This window comes from Plectropomus leopardus, chromosome 6 (genome assembly GCF_008729295.1).
Source record: "Plectropomus leopardus isolate mb chromosome 6, YSFRI_Pleo_2.0, whole genome shotgun sequence".
NCBI lineage: Eukaryota > Metazoa > Chordata > Actinopteri > Perciformes > Serranidae > Plectropomus > Plectropomus leopardus.
The window spans coordinates 4,396,809-4,414,077 of NC_056468.1; the positions used below are offsets into that span (position 1 = coordinate 4,396,809).

Below are 17,269 nucleotides of genomic sequence, written 5' to 3' on the forward strand. Positions count from 1 at the left end.
TGCTGCAGTCGGCTCCCGAGGATGGACGGCTTGGGAGCCAGACAGTTTGATGGTGGATTTACAGTGTAAGATGAAGTTTTTTGGAGGGTAAAACTACAAATACCAAGCTTTTTGGCTCATTGCAAGTGTACAGAAAGCTAACGCCTAAGCTAACTTGATATCTATATATCATATGATATGCCAATTCTTAACAGGCCTTAGAAATCCCTCTACAAGCTGACAAAAGGGCAGTGAAAAGTACACAGTGAATGTAGTTTTAGACTCAGTCATCAGCTGTGTTGTTTGCACATTTATTTAAAAAATATCATATGGATATTATGGACATAAGTAGGATAGCAAATCGTAAGCACTTGTCTTAATTGATTATTGGTAAATTAACAACTGATTGATCGTTATTTGAAAAAAATAAAAATAATAAAAAGAAAAATTATTTCAGACAATTCCAAATGCGTATTTTCCTCAACCAAAGCTCACTGCAACATGTTGCATGTACTCTGACAGCTTTAAATTTCACATGATTCATTAATTTGTAATGACCGATTTATTGTTTGTCGATGAATTGTTATCATCCCTGGACATAAGTATTCAGACGCTCTGCTATGACACTTGAAATTTAGCTCATGTACCTTCCACCTCTCTCTATCATATGCCTACAGCTTTTTTGGAGTCCATCCCAGGTAAATTCAACTTACTGGACATGATTTACAAAGGCCTCACAGCTGACAGTGTATATCAGAGCAAAAAACAGCCATAAAGGTGAAAGGAACTGCCTGCTGAGCTCAGAGACAGGATTGGCTACTCACTGACATTGTTTTGTTATGTTGGTTTTATTTATCTAGTCCTCAGTACCACTTCATCTACTGAATAAATAGAAAGTTTGTTATCTGGAGTACCCAGAGTAACAGGGAGGCTGTTTCTTTTCTGTGTTTTTTCTCTCTCTCTTTGTCCTCGTTGCCAACCACCCACACTTTGAGCAGCCGGGCATGACAGTGGAGCACCGAGTCATCCACCTGCACACAGTCACACACACACACACACACACACACACACACACACACACACAGTGTGCACCACATCTATTCTCCCACCCACACCCAGTAGTAGTATGATGTATAAAAAAACCCTGCACAGTCCCATCCAGTCATCTACTCACAAACACACACATACTCATCCTCAAGTAGAGAGTTAAATGTTCTACATGCACACGCACACACACACACACACACACACACACACACACACACACAGATACTTATTGGAGGATCGGTGGTTCGGGCCCCAGCTCCTGATACTGAGTCAAATAGCTCCTGATGGCTGTGCTGCTGGTTTGTGAGTGTATGTGAATGTTTAACAGATGAGCAGGTGACATCCTTTATGGCAGCCTCCGCCACCAGTGTATGAATGTGTGTGTGAGTGGGTGAATGTGACATGTACGGTAAAAGTGCCTTGAGCAGTTGGAAGACTTGAAAGGCACTATACAAGTCCAATTCTTTTTTTCAGTGTTTACATTCACACAGGCTTCATCCACCTGTGCTGCACAATTATCACTTACACAGAGATTGCGCCATAAAGCAGCTTCAAAATCCGTCTTTAATGCCTCTTTTGCATGTTACACAGTATATGACAGCAGCATCACTGTGCCCCTCCAGTGTGTGATTATAGACAACATGCTGGCAATGCAGAATAAAGAGAGTGTCAGCCTCCAGTGTAACATGTAACATGCGCATGCGCACCCTTTCTAAATCATATTATTTTTTATTCTTCTCTCTTCTATATTTCACATCTAACAATTTTCTCTCTAATAAGTTCATTTAAGTGACAGTAATTATAAAAAGTTAAAATTATTCTTATTTGGTTTGCTGCATTTTTAAAGTTTACAGTTTTTTTTGTGATCAAATTTTTATAGAGATATTTACAAGAACTGGAAGGGATCATTACAATAGCCAAAGTGCATACCAAAGTGGGAGGCAGTTGACAAAGCACACTGCGGTGTAATGTTGTTGTTTTTGGGGTTTTTTTTGTTTTTTTTATTCACATTGTTGAGCTCTGTATGTAGGCCAATGAAAAGAGAACCTGAAATTTGGTATCTCATCAATCAAATATTATAAGTAGAGCAGGAGGTATGGAAATGTCCATGTGTATATACTTTGGGGGACTGCCTGGGGCCCAAGATTATGGTTATGATGGTGTCATGACATTCCCTAATGTGTTTATGGTATCAAATGCTAGTTTCAAGTCTTCAGCACAGCATGTTGTTCACTTTGCGAATGTAGTCTCATTTAGAGTAAAATAGGTGTGTTTGCCTTTTGATCAATGAGTCAGATCCACCCCCACCCCTCGCTTCTCCATAGCTCTCACGTCTTGTTCAAATATTGTCACTCCGGGTTCCTCCAAAAAAACAAATAGCTGCAGCCAAAATGCCAAACGCAAGTCCATAAACCAATAAGTGTTGTCTGGGGCTCTATATCCATTCTTTTACTCAGTCCACACACACACACACACATACACATAACTGTCAGTTCCCATGCCTGTGTGGCTTCCTCCCACTCACTCTGCAGTGCAGCAGAGGATCACCATAGGTGGAGGGACATGAATGCTGGTTCACTCAAACAATCAGGGCTGCAGTTCAGTCTGATTGCCACATGAGGGCGGTGTTACTTTTTTTTAAAAAAAGAAAAAAAAAGCTTGACCCTCAGCAGTATTTCCTCAGCGACAGGACAAATGACTCTAATTTCCAGCAGTCAGCAGCAGCAACAGCAGGGTCACAGAGCTGATATCACTTAATCTGTGTGACCATGATGACTTTTTAGGAATGAAGAGCGTTTTCAAGCTTGCTTTGGTTGGCTGCAGAGCTGATTGGACATGGGGACATGAGACTTGACTAATGTGAGATTGGAGTGCTTAAAGACTGTCTAGTCTCAAGGTTTGACCTGTTAAGATGAAGCAATTAAAAAATTACGTGAGACAGCTTCAAGCAGGCCATGCACAGTCGCACTGCTTAAATATTTAGCTGTTACATCTGTCTGCTTAAAGGACTTGTTCAGCTCAGTTTAGTTTATTCATAGAGTCAATAAAAATATCGATAGATATAGATACAAACATGATTTCAAGTAAAATGAGACGTGTACTTTGCCAAATTTAACACCTGAATTCCAGTTTACTTGTCAATATGTTTGGTTTTTCTTCTATAAAAAACCCAAATAAAACACATTTGTCCAAATATTCATATCAAAACAAAAATAAAGAAAGAGGAAGGATCAGACAGCCTGCAAAGTCCAAGAAAATATCCCTGAGGATTATCTGTTATTTCTGCTTAGATATTCAACAGAAAGTCTGTGTTGCAGACTTGGTGTGGAGCCATTTGAAAAAACTCGAGTGTTGATAAGCCATGGACATTCAAATAAAAGATGCAACTGAGATGCATTATGGGAAACAGAGGACTTTTTTCTTTGATTTTGGACCCATGGAAAGTGGGTATTTAATTAGTATTTAAGTATTTAATTTAATTAGTATCTGTCTGTCTGTTTGTTTGTTTGTTTGTTTGATCTTTTGTTTTTGCTAATTCCCAGGTCATTTCTCTTATTTTTTTTGCAATTTGCAATTTGAAGGACATGTCATGAGTTGCTAATTGTCTTTTATCCCATGTTTTTGAAAGAAATCAAACCAATTTGCTCACATTTCAAAGGTTTAAATACTTGCGAAAGGCATCTGAGCATAGCACATGGAAACAGATGTCAGTCCAGGTTTCAAAGGGTTAACTACTGGTCACTTAGTCACTGGTTTCTAACTAGAGTTGATGCAGGTCTTTTATGAGTGAATTCATTTCCTAGCATTAACTTATTTTGAATGTTTGCTTGCTGGATCTTCTTGTAACTATTTGTGCACTTTGACCTCTTCTGATTGGTAATGAAGGAGTGTTTTTGTTGAACACTTGTATAAATGTGATTTGTTAAAGGATGTGAGGATTTCTGATTTCGTGTTCCTCCAGGTAAGGTTATCACTCATCCTGAGCTGGATGAGGAAATTGACTTCCTGTCCGCCATCATCAGTGAACAGAGAACCGAGTCCAGGATGTCAGGTACTGCATACAGCCATATTCACATTTAAAACTGCATCCCTACCGATGTAATGACTCAAACCACTGTTACCTCAGCTCCGCCCTCCCGAGACATCCCCAAACCCAAACCCAAGCAGCTGGGTGAGCACGGTGCTGCTCACAGAGCCTCGACCACAGAGCAGCCAAGGAGCCACAGCGTCCCATTCACCAGCACGGCACTACCCACCACCACCGCCACAAACCACACTCCTGCTCTGCTCAGCGACCCCATCATCCTCCCCTACCCCTCTAATGACCACGTCTTCATCAGTAAGTCTTCTCTGACCTTTAGTCATGACCTCACTTCCTCCTGGAGTTTTGCTTCATTGGGTTTAAAGAAGTAACTGCAGTTTTGAATTGAGTGCTGTGGTCAGTGTGACTTTATTTTGTTACAGCGCTGGAGAAAAATTTCAACATAACCATTTTGTTTTTGCTTCTATTTTTCACAGGTTAAGTTAAACATTGAACACTTATTATGCACTCAATAGATAGATATGTTTCTCAAATGTTGGTCGCAAATTGATTAAAATCCATGTTAGACATCACTTCTCCTTTTCCAAGATAATCCATTCAAATCCATCCAAACCTTCAAAACCTTAGCTAATTGGCATAATTTCTTCCAAAACCCAGGGATGAAGGCAATTAGCAATGAAAAAAAACTGACCCAAAAATTGGCAAAAAAAATAAAACTGTGGAAAGTACTAGAAAATTACATGAAATTGGTAAAAAAAAAAATAAATAAATAAAAATATAAATCATAAAAGAAAGAAAGAAAAAAAGAAAAACAAGTTGTTTTTTTTAATGCTTAAAAATTCCAGTAATTTTGTAACTTATATTTGAATATGTAATTCTGATCATTATGAATGCAGTTTTCCCTAAATTTTTTTGCCTTAGATTTTATTTAAAATCATTTTTTAAACATACTAATTTCCTGCAGCTTGTGGAACAATTTTTACCAAGATGCTCATTGACTTTTTCCCATGATTCTTGAAAGAAATTCCTCAACTTTGATCAAGGATTAAAGGTTTAAATACTTTTGAATGCCATCTGAAAGCAGCACAAGAAAAGTGATGTCGCTCCAGGTTTCAAAGGGCTAAACAGCATGATTACTATACACACTATAAGGTGTGCCTTGCGATGGTTACAATAGGAGGACACTCTAAAATGTGCAGTTTGATCACACAACACGATGCCACAGATATTGTTGGTTGTGAGGCTGGTTGGATGAACTGCCAAATTCACAGAAACAACTTTGGAGATGGCTCATAGCTGCGAAATGAAGTAGAGAACAATTACTGTTGCAAGTAAACTTTTCCTCACTGTATCTATGAGTGGGGGTGGAGGCAAACAATGACATCCATTGAAGATCACTTGCTCCTGTTTCAAGCATATCCTTTCACAATTTTTCCATTCAGTCACATCCGATACATTTTTCCACTTGGGAAATTCCAGGATCTCATTTACCACTGATCAGCAGAGGCAGCAGCAGGAATCAACTTGACTTGCCTTTTTTTAATCATGGAAATAAAACTAATGGAAAAAAATTAACCAAATGAATAATGCCCGTTGTCGCTAAATAGGTCTTCGGATTTTAAAAACGTAAGATCAGTTTAGTAAAATGACACCCTCTGTCGCTGCATGCTCTGAAATCTCGAGACTGACCTCGGATTAACCACAGGGTCTGCACAGAACAGGACTGGTATGTTTCTGTCAGTTAGTTCTGCCTCGCCGAATTACTGTTATCAATGCTGCTTCCACTGTTGATGCTGCAGGGCCAAACTGGTGGCACTCGGGTATATATACAGCAGCTCCTCTCTGAGCTCTGCACTCTGCTTCAAACACAGCTCCAGAGCTCTCAGTCAGCCATCATGTCTTCCTCTGTGGCCTACAGATCCTCACGGCGTCCTCTCTTCCTCTCCCTGTGTGTGTTTGTCTTCTCAGTCATGAGCAGCGTCTTCATCGCGGCGGGCTCGCTGGCTTTGATCATAGCAGGGGCCTTTTGGATTAGGTATGATATTTCTGCCTCCCTTTCTAGAATGCTGCATTAGACTCTGACTCAGAGTGTAAAATATTATACATTGAAATGATTTTCTACTTACATTAAGTTAATTTTTTGACCAACATCAGTCCTAACCATAAATATCAAATACTCATTCATTTTTTTAATTTTAAAATTTTCATGATGCCACAATGTGCTCCGTTTTTACTAACTGATTGTTTGCAGTTTATTGTGCTGTCTTTTGTGTTTGGTGGGCCACAGACAAATTTCCACCCTAGTGGACAATAAAGATATATTCTATTCTATGTTTGTAGATGACAAAAAAACACAGAAAAAGAATAATTTTCAATATACTACATGCTTAGTACATTTTTTAATGATCACAGCCTGAGATATGTCAATGATTAATAGCAGCATGGATTTTTATTATTATTTTTTGTGCGGTGTCAAATACTCATACCACTCTGCATGCAAAATGCGCTTTTCAAAATTAAGACTAAAATAACAAAAAGTATCAGAAATGAAGTACTGTATACATCTTTCTTTGCTGATGAGTTCACCTGTTTGTTTTTTTTTACAGGTTGCAAAAAGGTGTGCGTCTGACTGAGAAGGTGGACTATCCTGCATACAGAATGATGACTGCTCAAGCCTTCAACAATTTGGTGAGTAGAAAATCTTTATAGTGTTACAAAGAAAAAAAACTTTGCAGTCCCATTTCTTGTTTTTTTTTGTGTGTGTGTGTGTGTGTGTATATATATATATATATATATATATATATATATATATATATATATATATATATATATATATATATATATATATATATATATAGTGCTGTGCAAAAAATCTTAGACCACCATAGATTTTTTATGAAGATACAAAGTATACAGAGAACATGTACAATGTTTTTAAACAGCAAAAAACAAAATGGTTTCTTGTGACTGAAGTCAATATTCAGTGTGAAACATGGAATCATACAATCATAACAAAAGGTAGCTCAAACAATCAATAATGAGCTTTGGACATGTCTTGAATGCTACTTGGTGTAAATACACCAGAGAATTAGTATTGTAAATCTCATATTGCCTTTCTAAGAGAGTTCAAGACATACTAAGTGGAAATGGAGGTCACAGTAAATATTTGCAACTTAAGTCTAATGAGGTTATTTTATTCTGAAATATTTGCATTTTTTAATACTGTATACTGGTTGTATTTTAGTAAAGAGACTACTGAGAAATAAATATGTATGGTCATTATAACCTTGCTAAAATAAAGTTCAAAGTGGCCTAAGAAGTTCGCACAGTACTGTATATAAATATGTATATGTGTGTGTGTGTTAATTGAGTGTTTTTGGGGGGTTAATGTTAGACTCTTTCTGGGTGGCACCAGCTGTTAACAGCAGGCTGGTGGTATGTGTCCAGCACCCCCAAAGGACAAACAGAGCCGTCCTCTCAGCAGTCTCAGAACATGAACACGTGCAGCAGGGTCACAAGTTGTGAAGTGAATGCCAATGTGACAAGATGTGGACAAATACCACAGACTGTCTCATGTCCCCTCTGCCCCTCTGTGTTGCAGCCTGGGGACAAGAAGCTGGCCCACAGTGCCCAGATGTACCACTACCAGCACCAGAAGCAGCAGATGCTCTCCCTGGAGAAGTGAGTCACCCTCAGAGCACAGACGCCCCCACCTCTCCTGGGCATGTGTGTCTGTCTCGTGCCCCATGTCTCTCATCCCCAAATGCCGTCTTTGCCTTGTCGAATCTTTGTTATCGTCCTCTCTGAATATTTTATGACCCGTGTGTGTGTGTGTGTGTGTGTGTGTGTGTGTGTGTGACCTCTGCAGACACAGGGACGAGCCTAAAGTTCCTGACTCAGGAGCATCAACGGATGAGGAGAACGAGGACGGAGATTTCACAGTGTATGAGTGTCCTGGACTGGCACCTGTGAGTAAACTCTGCAACATTAACTTAACTTTTATTGAATGCTGAGTCATTGTTTTTTTTAAGAAGCCCTTACTCAGAACTCAGGAATCAAATGATGGCAAATAACTTCACTGATCTGAAGTCACAATAATCATTAAATGTGAGGCTGCATTAACCCTTTTAAACCTGAATCGGCATCCGTTTTCATGTGTTCACACATCTTTCACAAGCGTTTAATCCTTTGAAATCTTCTCTCAAGTTGGCAAATGTCTGCAAAGTGCAAGAAGTTATTAAAAGGTGACAAAATCAAGTGGGAGAGAATTATTAGAATTTTATCATTAAACAAGGGGACAATGTCCAGAAAGAAATCAAGCAAATTTTCTCAGGTTTCAAAGGGTTAAATTAATTATATGTTTTTGTATTATATATAGGGCTCAAATGACTAATGTGAAATGTGTTGCTCATAGTGACAGATATAATCACAAACTCTGCAGTTTCCCTCAGCTCTCCTGGGCATTTTAGTGTCTTTTGACCTTTTTTTTTCATTTTAGAAATGAAAAAAAAATAAAAATAATAAACAGCAATGTTCCCAGTGATGGCAATTTCTGCTGCTAGAATCAGACCAGTTTTATTTGGTCTCAGCCACATAAGGCAACTAAAATTGGCCACTAATTTCTTCTAGCTAGCAGTCTGGGCCGATGCCGGGCCAGAATGTCTTTTGCTCAGTGACGGCAGATTCCGCAGCTGGAATCAGGTCTGTTTATTTGGCCAGATTCTAGAGCAACATTCATCCCAAGTCTCAACAGAGTTAGGCAACGAGACCCAGCCAGACTTGTTTCTTCCAGCAGGAAATCCCCCACATTTCCTAACATCTAAGAAGCCCTAAATTACCTAAAATCTGGAGATATGTCCTAAAATCCCAGAAATTCATGTAATCCTACAAAATGCCTTAAAGTCCCAAAAATGACCTACATCCGAGGAAGGTCATAAAATCAGAGAAATCACCGAAAATCTGAGAAATGTCCCAAAATCCCAGAAATGTCATAAAATCCTATAATTCGCCTTAAAATCTGAGAAATTACCTAAAATCAGAGAAATGTCACAGAATCCCAGAAACATGAATGTTGCAGCTGGGACTGGCCCTGGAATTCTGGCCCCCCAAGCAAAGCAAGTTGAGCATCTGTGCTCTACAGCATGAATCTTTCCGCTGAACATGAACAACAGATCCACTAAATCTCATTCCCGTGTGCAAACAAAGCTTGAACATAATCAAAACCACGGCAGCAAGAACGTTTCACCTCTGATGACGAACCGTGTCGCTCTGTCTCTGTCCGTTCTCAGACAGGGGAAATGGAGGTGAAGAACCCGCTGTTTGACGACTCCACCCTTTACCTCCAAAGGTTCCACAAGTGAACTCGGACTTTAAGATGCTTCACACCTCCGAATGCAGCGTTTGAGTGTACAAAAAGTTGAGTTTACACACACTGCTGCGCTCAGTCCAACCCTTTGAAAGGACATGATAGCAAGTGTAAGGTGGAGGATGAAGAGGAGGAGGAGTGAGGTGTTTATGGACTTTTCAAAGGACGTCACAGTGCTGGTTTCTAGTGTGAAGTAGGACTGAATCTGGGACCAATGCCTCCCATTCTACAGACATTTCCTTTTTCTTTTCTTTTTTTTAGTGTCATCACTATTATTTTTCTATTTTTGTTTAAAAAAAAGAGTTTCTCTCGACAGGTAGCAGACACATATATAGAAATAATATCCTGCGTTAATTGAAAAGAGTGCCGAACAGCTACAACTAAGTATTTCTATCAGTTTATTGATTGATAGATCTCTATGAATATCCATAACTCTCCCTGCAGGCTTTGGTTTTACTTCAGCATTTTTCTTTTTTTAAAAATGTGATTTTAATATTTCATGACCACCCTGTGCTCTTTCTCAGTATGTTATGTAGCCATTGTGTTCTCAGTCTAGTTCTTCTATGCATGAATTGATGGCGCTGTGTTTCGAAACCTGACAGTCGATATGCATTTACAAGTTCCGCCAAGTTTCTTGTGCAAACTTGCTGATACACAATGATTTCAAAGGAATTTGAAACTTCTTTACGTAGACCTCTGAAACAGAGCGAGCCCATCTTGTATATATAGATATATATTATAGATGCTGTCTCACTGACATGGCTTGTCCCCATGGTTCTGTGACGTGTAAATAGCTGCTAACGTGTACAGGGAAGAGATCTTACCTCTCACTCAGTGTGTCCGTGCACATGTTCCTTTAGGTTGCTGAGTGCCGTGTCCAATCTTGAACTGTTGTTTGTTTCCTTATCGTTGACTATATTTACAGGGTTCCTACACGTGTGGAGAGGACAGGAAAGGAAAGACGTGAACACACGTTTGACCCGTTCCATTTGTTATTGTGCAGTCAAGTTTTTAACTGAATTGATGTAATAGTTTTGTAGATCAAGGGGAAAGCTGAGAGTATCCGCACACTGTAACATAGCTCCTGAATGTTTATTAACCCTTTGAAATCTGGATCGACATCTGTTTTCTGGTGCAGCATTCAGACGCCTTTCACAAGCATTTAAACCTTTAAAAGCTGAACAAATTGGTTTGATTTCTTTCAAAAATATGGAAAAGAAGCTAGGTGCATCTTGGCAAAAATGACCCCAAAAGAAATAAGTAAAAGTAAGATGAAAAATGTCCTAAAAGAGAGATAGAAAAATACAAAAAAAAATTGTGAAAAATACATTTTGAAAAAATTAGGAAAATGTAAAGAGAACTGCATATTTATTAATAATTATATATTTAAATATTGATAAATTTCTAATTTTCGGTTGTTTTTTTACTTTTCTTTTTTGCTAATTTTCAGGATATTTTCCTGTAACTTATTTTTTCCTGTAATTTCTGGCTAATTTTTTAGATCATTGCGTTAAAACAAATCTGTTTCATAGAAATCACAAAAATTGATACATAGACAATGTTAACATATATTTTGATATATTTCAAGGAAAGGGAACATATTTTATTGCCACAACATTGTCTGTGAATAAATAGAAAAAAAAAAAAGATTAAGGGAGGAAAAATCCACTAACTTTTCAAGCCCGAAGGTGATTAGCTTAGCTTAGCTTAGCTTAGCATAAAGACTGAAGGCTACGTCCAAAGCTCAAAAATATCTCCACAAACATATATTGTGCAGAATGAAATCAAGCCTAATTTGCTCTGGTCTCAAAGGGTTAAGTAGCTTGTTGCCTTCTCCTCATGTTTTTGAAAGAAATGTGCTAAGTTTTCAAAAGTTTAACCTTCCTGATACCAATTCTTGAGGCCTGTTGTGGCTGAATGAGCGTAACTTGTAGCAGAAAAGCTGGATTTCAGAGTTGTGGATATTCTCTGCTTTCACCTTTACTGAAGCTGCTCTCCTCAGCTGGTCTAAACACTTTTCAGGACTGGATGTGCACAGCTGCCTCTCTGTATTTTGTAGATGGTCGTATTGCCCCACTGCATAGATCATAGGTTGCATTAAACGTCCAGGATGATTGCTGAGCTCCGGTGACGGGCGTTTGGCAGGGAAACAGTGCAGGAACCCTGGATGGAACTGTGGCCTCTCTCTCTCGCTGTCGTCTCTCAGGAAAGCTGCTCTCTCTTCGGCCTGCGTCCTCTCTCTCTCTCTCAGCCTCTCAGCTCTCCCATAGCGGACGAGCGTGTTAAACCTGTACACACACACACACACACCTACATGTAAAGAAATATCTACAGCACATACCAGGGAGTATTAACACCGGAGATCTTTAACTGTGTCGTAAAGACTGTTTTATTCAAACCTACTGAGCTTGTGGAACAAAAGCAAGGATAGTTTCTGGTTGGAGGGACGTGTGTCTTGTGAAGGAAAATCTTGAACAAGTAACCATTTAGGCTAGCTATCTTTGATACAGACTGTTTTCAGACTACATATGATGAGTTGTACACACTACAGGAGAACCTCTATATCACCATGTTTAGCATGCATGTGGATATACCAGAGCTGAAATGAAAGAAATAAATATTTATATAATCTGAAGTCAAACATGGTGTCTTGTGAATATTTTTTCCCTTAAAGAAAATAACAACCAAACACAATTTTTTTTAAAAAAAGCCTTGGAAATATGTGTGTCATTGTTTTTTAAAAACTTTTTATTTTCCATTTTCACATAAAAGAAACATTCCCTGACATAGGACTTTTATGACATGATAATAATAATAAAAATAAATAGATGAAAATAATTAAATAATGTTAATTTAATAATGATGATGATGATAATAATAATAATAATACAATTTAAAATACTTACAATAAAAAGAATTAAAAATAAATAAATACATAATAATAATGTACAAAAAGACAGACATTTTTACACAAAGCACGGTCAATCATATTATGTTTGTCATATTTTTAATTCACCCAAAAGCAACCACCATTCACTGTAAGAACCAACTTTCTCATTTCACAGATAGTGCCACAGCTCATTGTAATATTTCGGCTGTCCTGCATGGCTGTCAGACTCGGTGGGTTGGGTTTACCTGGAAAGCGGAGCCTGTGTGAGTCTGAAAGAGGGCGGGTAGAGGTCATTAAGAGAGAAGATTCAGTCCAGGTGTGGAGCCCCAGTTGAGAAGAGATGTTTTCTGAGTGCTGTGAGGAGGACAGATGGGGGAATTCCCTCTTTTCCCCACGAAGTTACGTTTACAGCTGTCGTCCATGTGCCTAAAATCCACAAATGAAGTGCCAACAGAGTCCTTGAACGAAACAGCGTTGGATCAGGGAGAGTGAGCTGAACGGTGATGGCTGACGGTTCTGGGCCAAGACAGTGAGGCAGCAGGTAGGCCATCCTTGACTTTAGCCTGGCAGCTCACTCTCAGATAATATATATGTTCAGCTATGTCAGCTTCTAGACAAGAGTTCATAGAGAGTAATAGTATCCAGTGGCAGGGTTGTGTTTGTCCTTACTGCTATATGGTGCATTAAAATATGTTTCTCAAAACATTTGAAGTGAGAAAGAAGTCATGCAGTTATGCAATCTTTGATCATATTTGATCATGATAGTTTGACTGCAGTTCATCAGCAGCGACTGACATGACTGCCAGCTGTGTTAGAGACTCCCCTCCTCTATGATGGATTTTAGCAAATGCTATGTAGAAGTAGAAGGAGTGAGAGGAGAAGCATGAGTTTTTTATACAGACTATTAGTTTCATACTTCTGTGAATATAGTGACAGTTTTAGCAAATATGACTTTTGTTTTTGTTACAATGTTACAAACTGTAGCTGTAAGACTAATGTTTTTGGCTTTTTTTTTTTTTTTTAACATTTGGTAACCCCTTTTTCACTTATAAATGAATGCAGTGCTTTGTAAGCCTTTAGGTGGGTTGGGGTGGGATAGTTAGATATGGCTAAAAAAGCTAGGGAAAATGTCTGTAAAACTATAATTGATATAAGTATATATTCAAAATGATGTTACAGAAAAAATAACTAAATAAATTATTTTAAACTAAATTTATTTTTGCTTGTTTTAGTTAATAGTTTTTAATATTTTTGTGTTATTTTTTGGGCCATTTCATGTTAAGTTGCTCATTGCCTTTTTCCCATGTTTTTGAAAGAAATCCAGCCAATTTGAAATTTGAAAAGGTTAACAAGACCCTTCAAATGTGCTTTATAAAGGTTGGACAATTCAATAGTCCACTAAGCGCTTGTTGGACTGGAGACAGTGGTGAAAAGGTCCATCTGCTGGCACAACATGGTAATGCTGTGCTGCAGCGTCCTCTTTATGAACGGCCAAACAGCTGACTTGCAATCCTACAGTGAAACAACACAGCTACAGGTTAGTTTTACTTCTACAAAATCTTGCAAAATGTAAAAAAAAAATTCCAAATGTATTAATCAAACAGACTGATGCCTTTCAGTGTCGTGCATTATAACTGTATATATATGTTGTTCTGGATACTGGACACAGGCTGATAGGGGTCAGATGGCCCTAATAAAGAGCATTGTGTAAAGTGAAAGGGAAAGTTTTGGAGAACAGCCAATGTGACACTTTCAGTGGGATCATATACACACATAATATTACATTGTCTGTGTTTTGTGTAACCATTTGAAACCAGAGCAAATTGGTTTGATTTCTTTCAAAATCTCTATTTTGTGTTCCACTTAAAGCTGAGCAGCTGCATTTTGAAGTAAAAACAAAAATTAACCTCCAGTGGTAAACAAAGTTATTTCATATACCTAACTATCTTCTCTAAAGGCCTTAGTGTGCTTCAAACAATGAGCTTATCAGAGCATACAACACTGGAATAAGAAATGCAGATTATGACATTTTTTGTTACTTTGACACTTACTTTTACTTCATGCATCAGATGTGGGAAGGTGTGAAAATAGTCAGAAATTGAACTTCTCTCCTCATTTTTGCAATAATTTTGTAGTTTATTATATCAGGGGTTTTGTTGTTGGTGGTGTTTTTTTGGGAGGATATTACTGCATTGCTCATTACATAATCAATAAAGAGTTGCTAAGTCTCACGTTTGCCAACAAAGCCTCGTAAAATAAATCTGACCTTTTTAAAGTGCTGCATAACATCTCTTTGGAGATTGAGCTTGTTTACAGCTCAATAAAAGTTTATTAAACTGTTGGAAAAAAAGAAAATAAGTGTATTTCCCAAAATGTTGAATTCTTTTCTCAGTAATTCAATAATACAATGTAATATATTATATAACTCGGGAAGCACCTCTGCATTTGATGCTTAATACAATTTCCAAATAGTACTTTCTACTTAGTTTTGAATGACAGAGTTCACTTATATACCAGGGTCACAGATACATTTAAGGATCCTACGGTTATATGTCCTTGGTTTTACAAAAAAAATATTTTTTTTTCTCAGTAATTGTATTTATGGCAGTGTGAGAACATTTTTGGAACGTCATATAAATATGCAAAATCCAAATACAGTTAAAAAAAAAAATACAATTTTGATGGACTTGAGGTTTTTCAAAGTAGTATTAATAAGATTATTCAAATAAATAATTGGTATACTTCTGCCACAGACTGAGAGGATATTGAGTTTTCAGGTATCCTCGTGAATTTTATATATATATATATATATATATATATTCAACTTTTATTTATACAGGTAAAGTCTTTGAGACACGAGGTCTAATTCTAAAAAGAGACCTGTTTCAGACAACATGCAGTATAACAAGAATTAGTAACAGACAGATTTATCAGTACAGAAACGTTTGGTGAAAATGTCAAATGGAAGGAGATTAAAAATTCTAAATACAGGAAGAAGTTTCCAAAGATGCTTTTTTCAGTGTCCTTCAGACCAGCCTCAGATTCTGCTGTAGCGCGTTCCGGGTTGAAGGGGAAAGAGGAGGAAAAGGCCTTTTTTCCAAGTCATGACTCCATACATTAGCAACAAATTCAACAAAAACAATCAACTAGCTATCAAAAGTCACAAAATTGCAATAAAATCAGTAAAAGGATGAAAAGGATTAAATTGCAAACAAATCTGCAATCAGTGGAAAAATGCATAACAACACAACAGAAGAACAGACAGTAAAAATGATATAATAAAAAACTATTATTATAGTATTATTGTTATGTTAAAAGGCATCCTAAAATAACACTGTGGATGTAACTCCGTACTAATATAACATCATACACCAAAGCTGCTTTGACTTTTCCAAACACCTGCACAAACTTTATGTCGACTCAGTAACAAGTATCACAGCAGAATCATACTGTGGCTGGAAATGTTCCTTTTTCTCCTTCTGCTTTTCTCTTTCTCACCACACCCACAGCGGTGTCACATCATGAACAGGTTTTACAGGAACGAAACCTATGACCTTTAACTTAGATGACAGATTCAGCTGATTGAAATGAATCACTTTCTTAAATCATAAATGAAAAAAAAAAATTCTGATGTAATTATGTTTTTTTTGACAAGAACATGCTAATTATTAGATTCTGTTGTAATAATCATAATTATATTTTCATGATAAATACTTACCTTTACACCATACATGACAGGTTATACATTAACATAGTTTTAGATACTGCGAGTAACAAACAATGAACTCAGTTATCCATTTCAGGTGCAACTAAGTGTGAGCTTAAAAATTGTGATGGAAACACAAGTCAACGTGGCATGTTTTGACTCTGCAAAGCCCGACATGTTTCATGAGGCAGGTTTCCATTAACCCTCAGATTGCACAAATTGAAATTGCTTATATAAAATAAGGCTAAAAGAAATATGTCAATTTTGAAAAAAAACTCCCATTTATTGCAAAAAAGTTTTTGCACTTGCATGAGTTGGTATTTCAGGTGATTCAAAAAAGCCATATTTCGTAAAACTGCAGTGGAAACACTTTTTTGCTTTTATAGCTCACAGGATGCTATGGCTATGTGCTTGTCGGTAGGAACTGGCTCCCTCAGGCATGATGCAGAGGTGCTAGAAATAAAACTGCTAATGTTTTGAACATCCATCACCATGCTTCTTGGAATGTTATAGCCAGAGAAGTCGCATAACATCACTCAGTGAAAACACAGTAATCTTGCAACTGTGTTTTATCGACACTGAAAAAGTATTGCTTAAGTTTTGCACAAATCTGGGATGGAAACCTGCCCATGGAGATGATTATCAATGAGGTGCACGTCACATAAAAATGGTATTTATATATATACAGTATATATACGGTATATACTAGCTCACTGAAAGTGTTTGGGGTGGCATAGAGTCCAGACTGATATAGAGAAACAGAATGTTGAGCTCACATCATCAGGATGGTCTTACCAGACTACTTTTCTTCATTGTATCTATACTTTTCACTATGGCAAATTATGAAATGATATTCAATTTCTGCTGAATAATCCCCTAAAACCAACACATCGCGTCTTTAAGGACTTGTTGCTCAGACAAAATTCCGGAAAATCAGTCAATCAATCAGTCAATCAATCAAACTTTATTTGTGTAGCACATTTAATACAAAAATAATGTAACATAAAGTGCCTTACATACAAAAAAAAGAATACTCGACCCCCCAACAATCTATGCTCAAGGTTAGAAAATTTGTCCTAAAAAAGGACTCAGTAAAAAAACAACAACAAAAAAACAGATACCAATAAACTGAGGGAATACTATCTGAATTCCTAATGAGGAAGGAGGTAATGTTAAAATGTTAAGTAAATAAAATGAAAACAAACAAAAAAATTAAACAATAAAAGATAACTTAGTAAA

General features: G+C 37.3%; 1 protein-coding gene across 1 annotated transcript in view; it reads left to right on the plus strand.

Annotated features, from left to right (window-relative positions):
* npdc1b (neural proliferation, differentiation and control, 1b) overlaps nucleotides 1-10,647 on the plus strand; it is a 33,499-nt gene extending 22,852 nt beyond the window's left edge. Inside the window, exons 3-9 of the mRNA XM_042488977.1 lie at nucleotides 3,989-4,078; nucleotides 4,154-4,366; nucleotides 6,038-6,104; nucleotides 6,676-6,757; nucleotides 7,671-7,750; nucleotides 7,938-8,037; nucleotides 9,358-10,647. Of these exons, the coding sequence (XP_042344911.1) occupies nucleotides 3,989-4,078; nucleotides 4,154-4,366; nucleotides 6,038-6,104; nucleotides 6,676-6,757; nucleotides 7,671-7,750; nucleotides 7,938-8,037; nucleotides 9,358-9,429 (704 nt within the window). The 3' untranslated portion in view covers nucleotides 9,430-10,647. The remainder of the gene's footprint in view (nucleotides 1-3,988; nucleotides 4,079-4,153; nucleotides 4,367-6,037; nucleotides 6,105-6,675; nucleotides 6,758-7,670; nucleotides 7,751-7,937; nucleotides 8,038-9,357) is intronic.
* The last annotated feature ends 6,622 nt before the right edge of the window (nucleotides 10,648-17,269 follow it).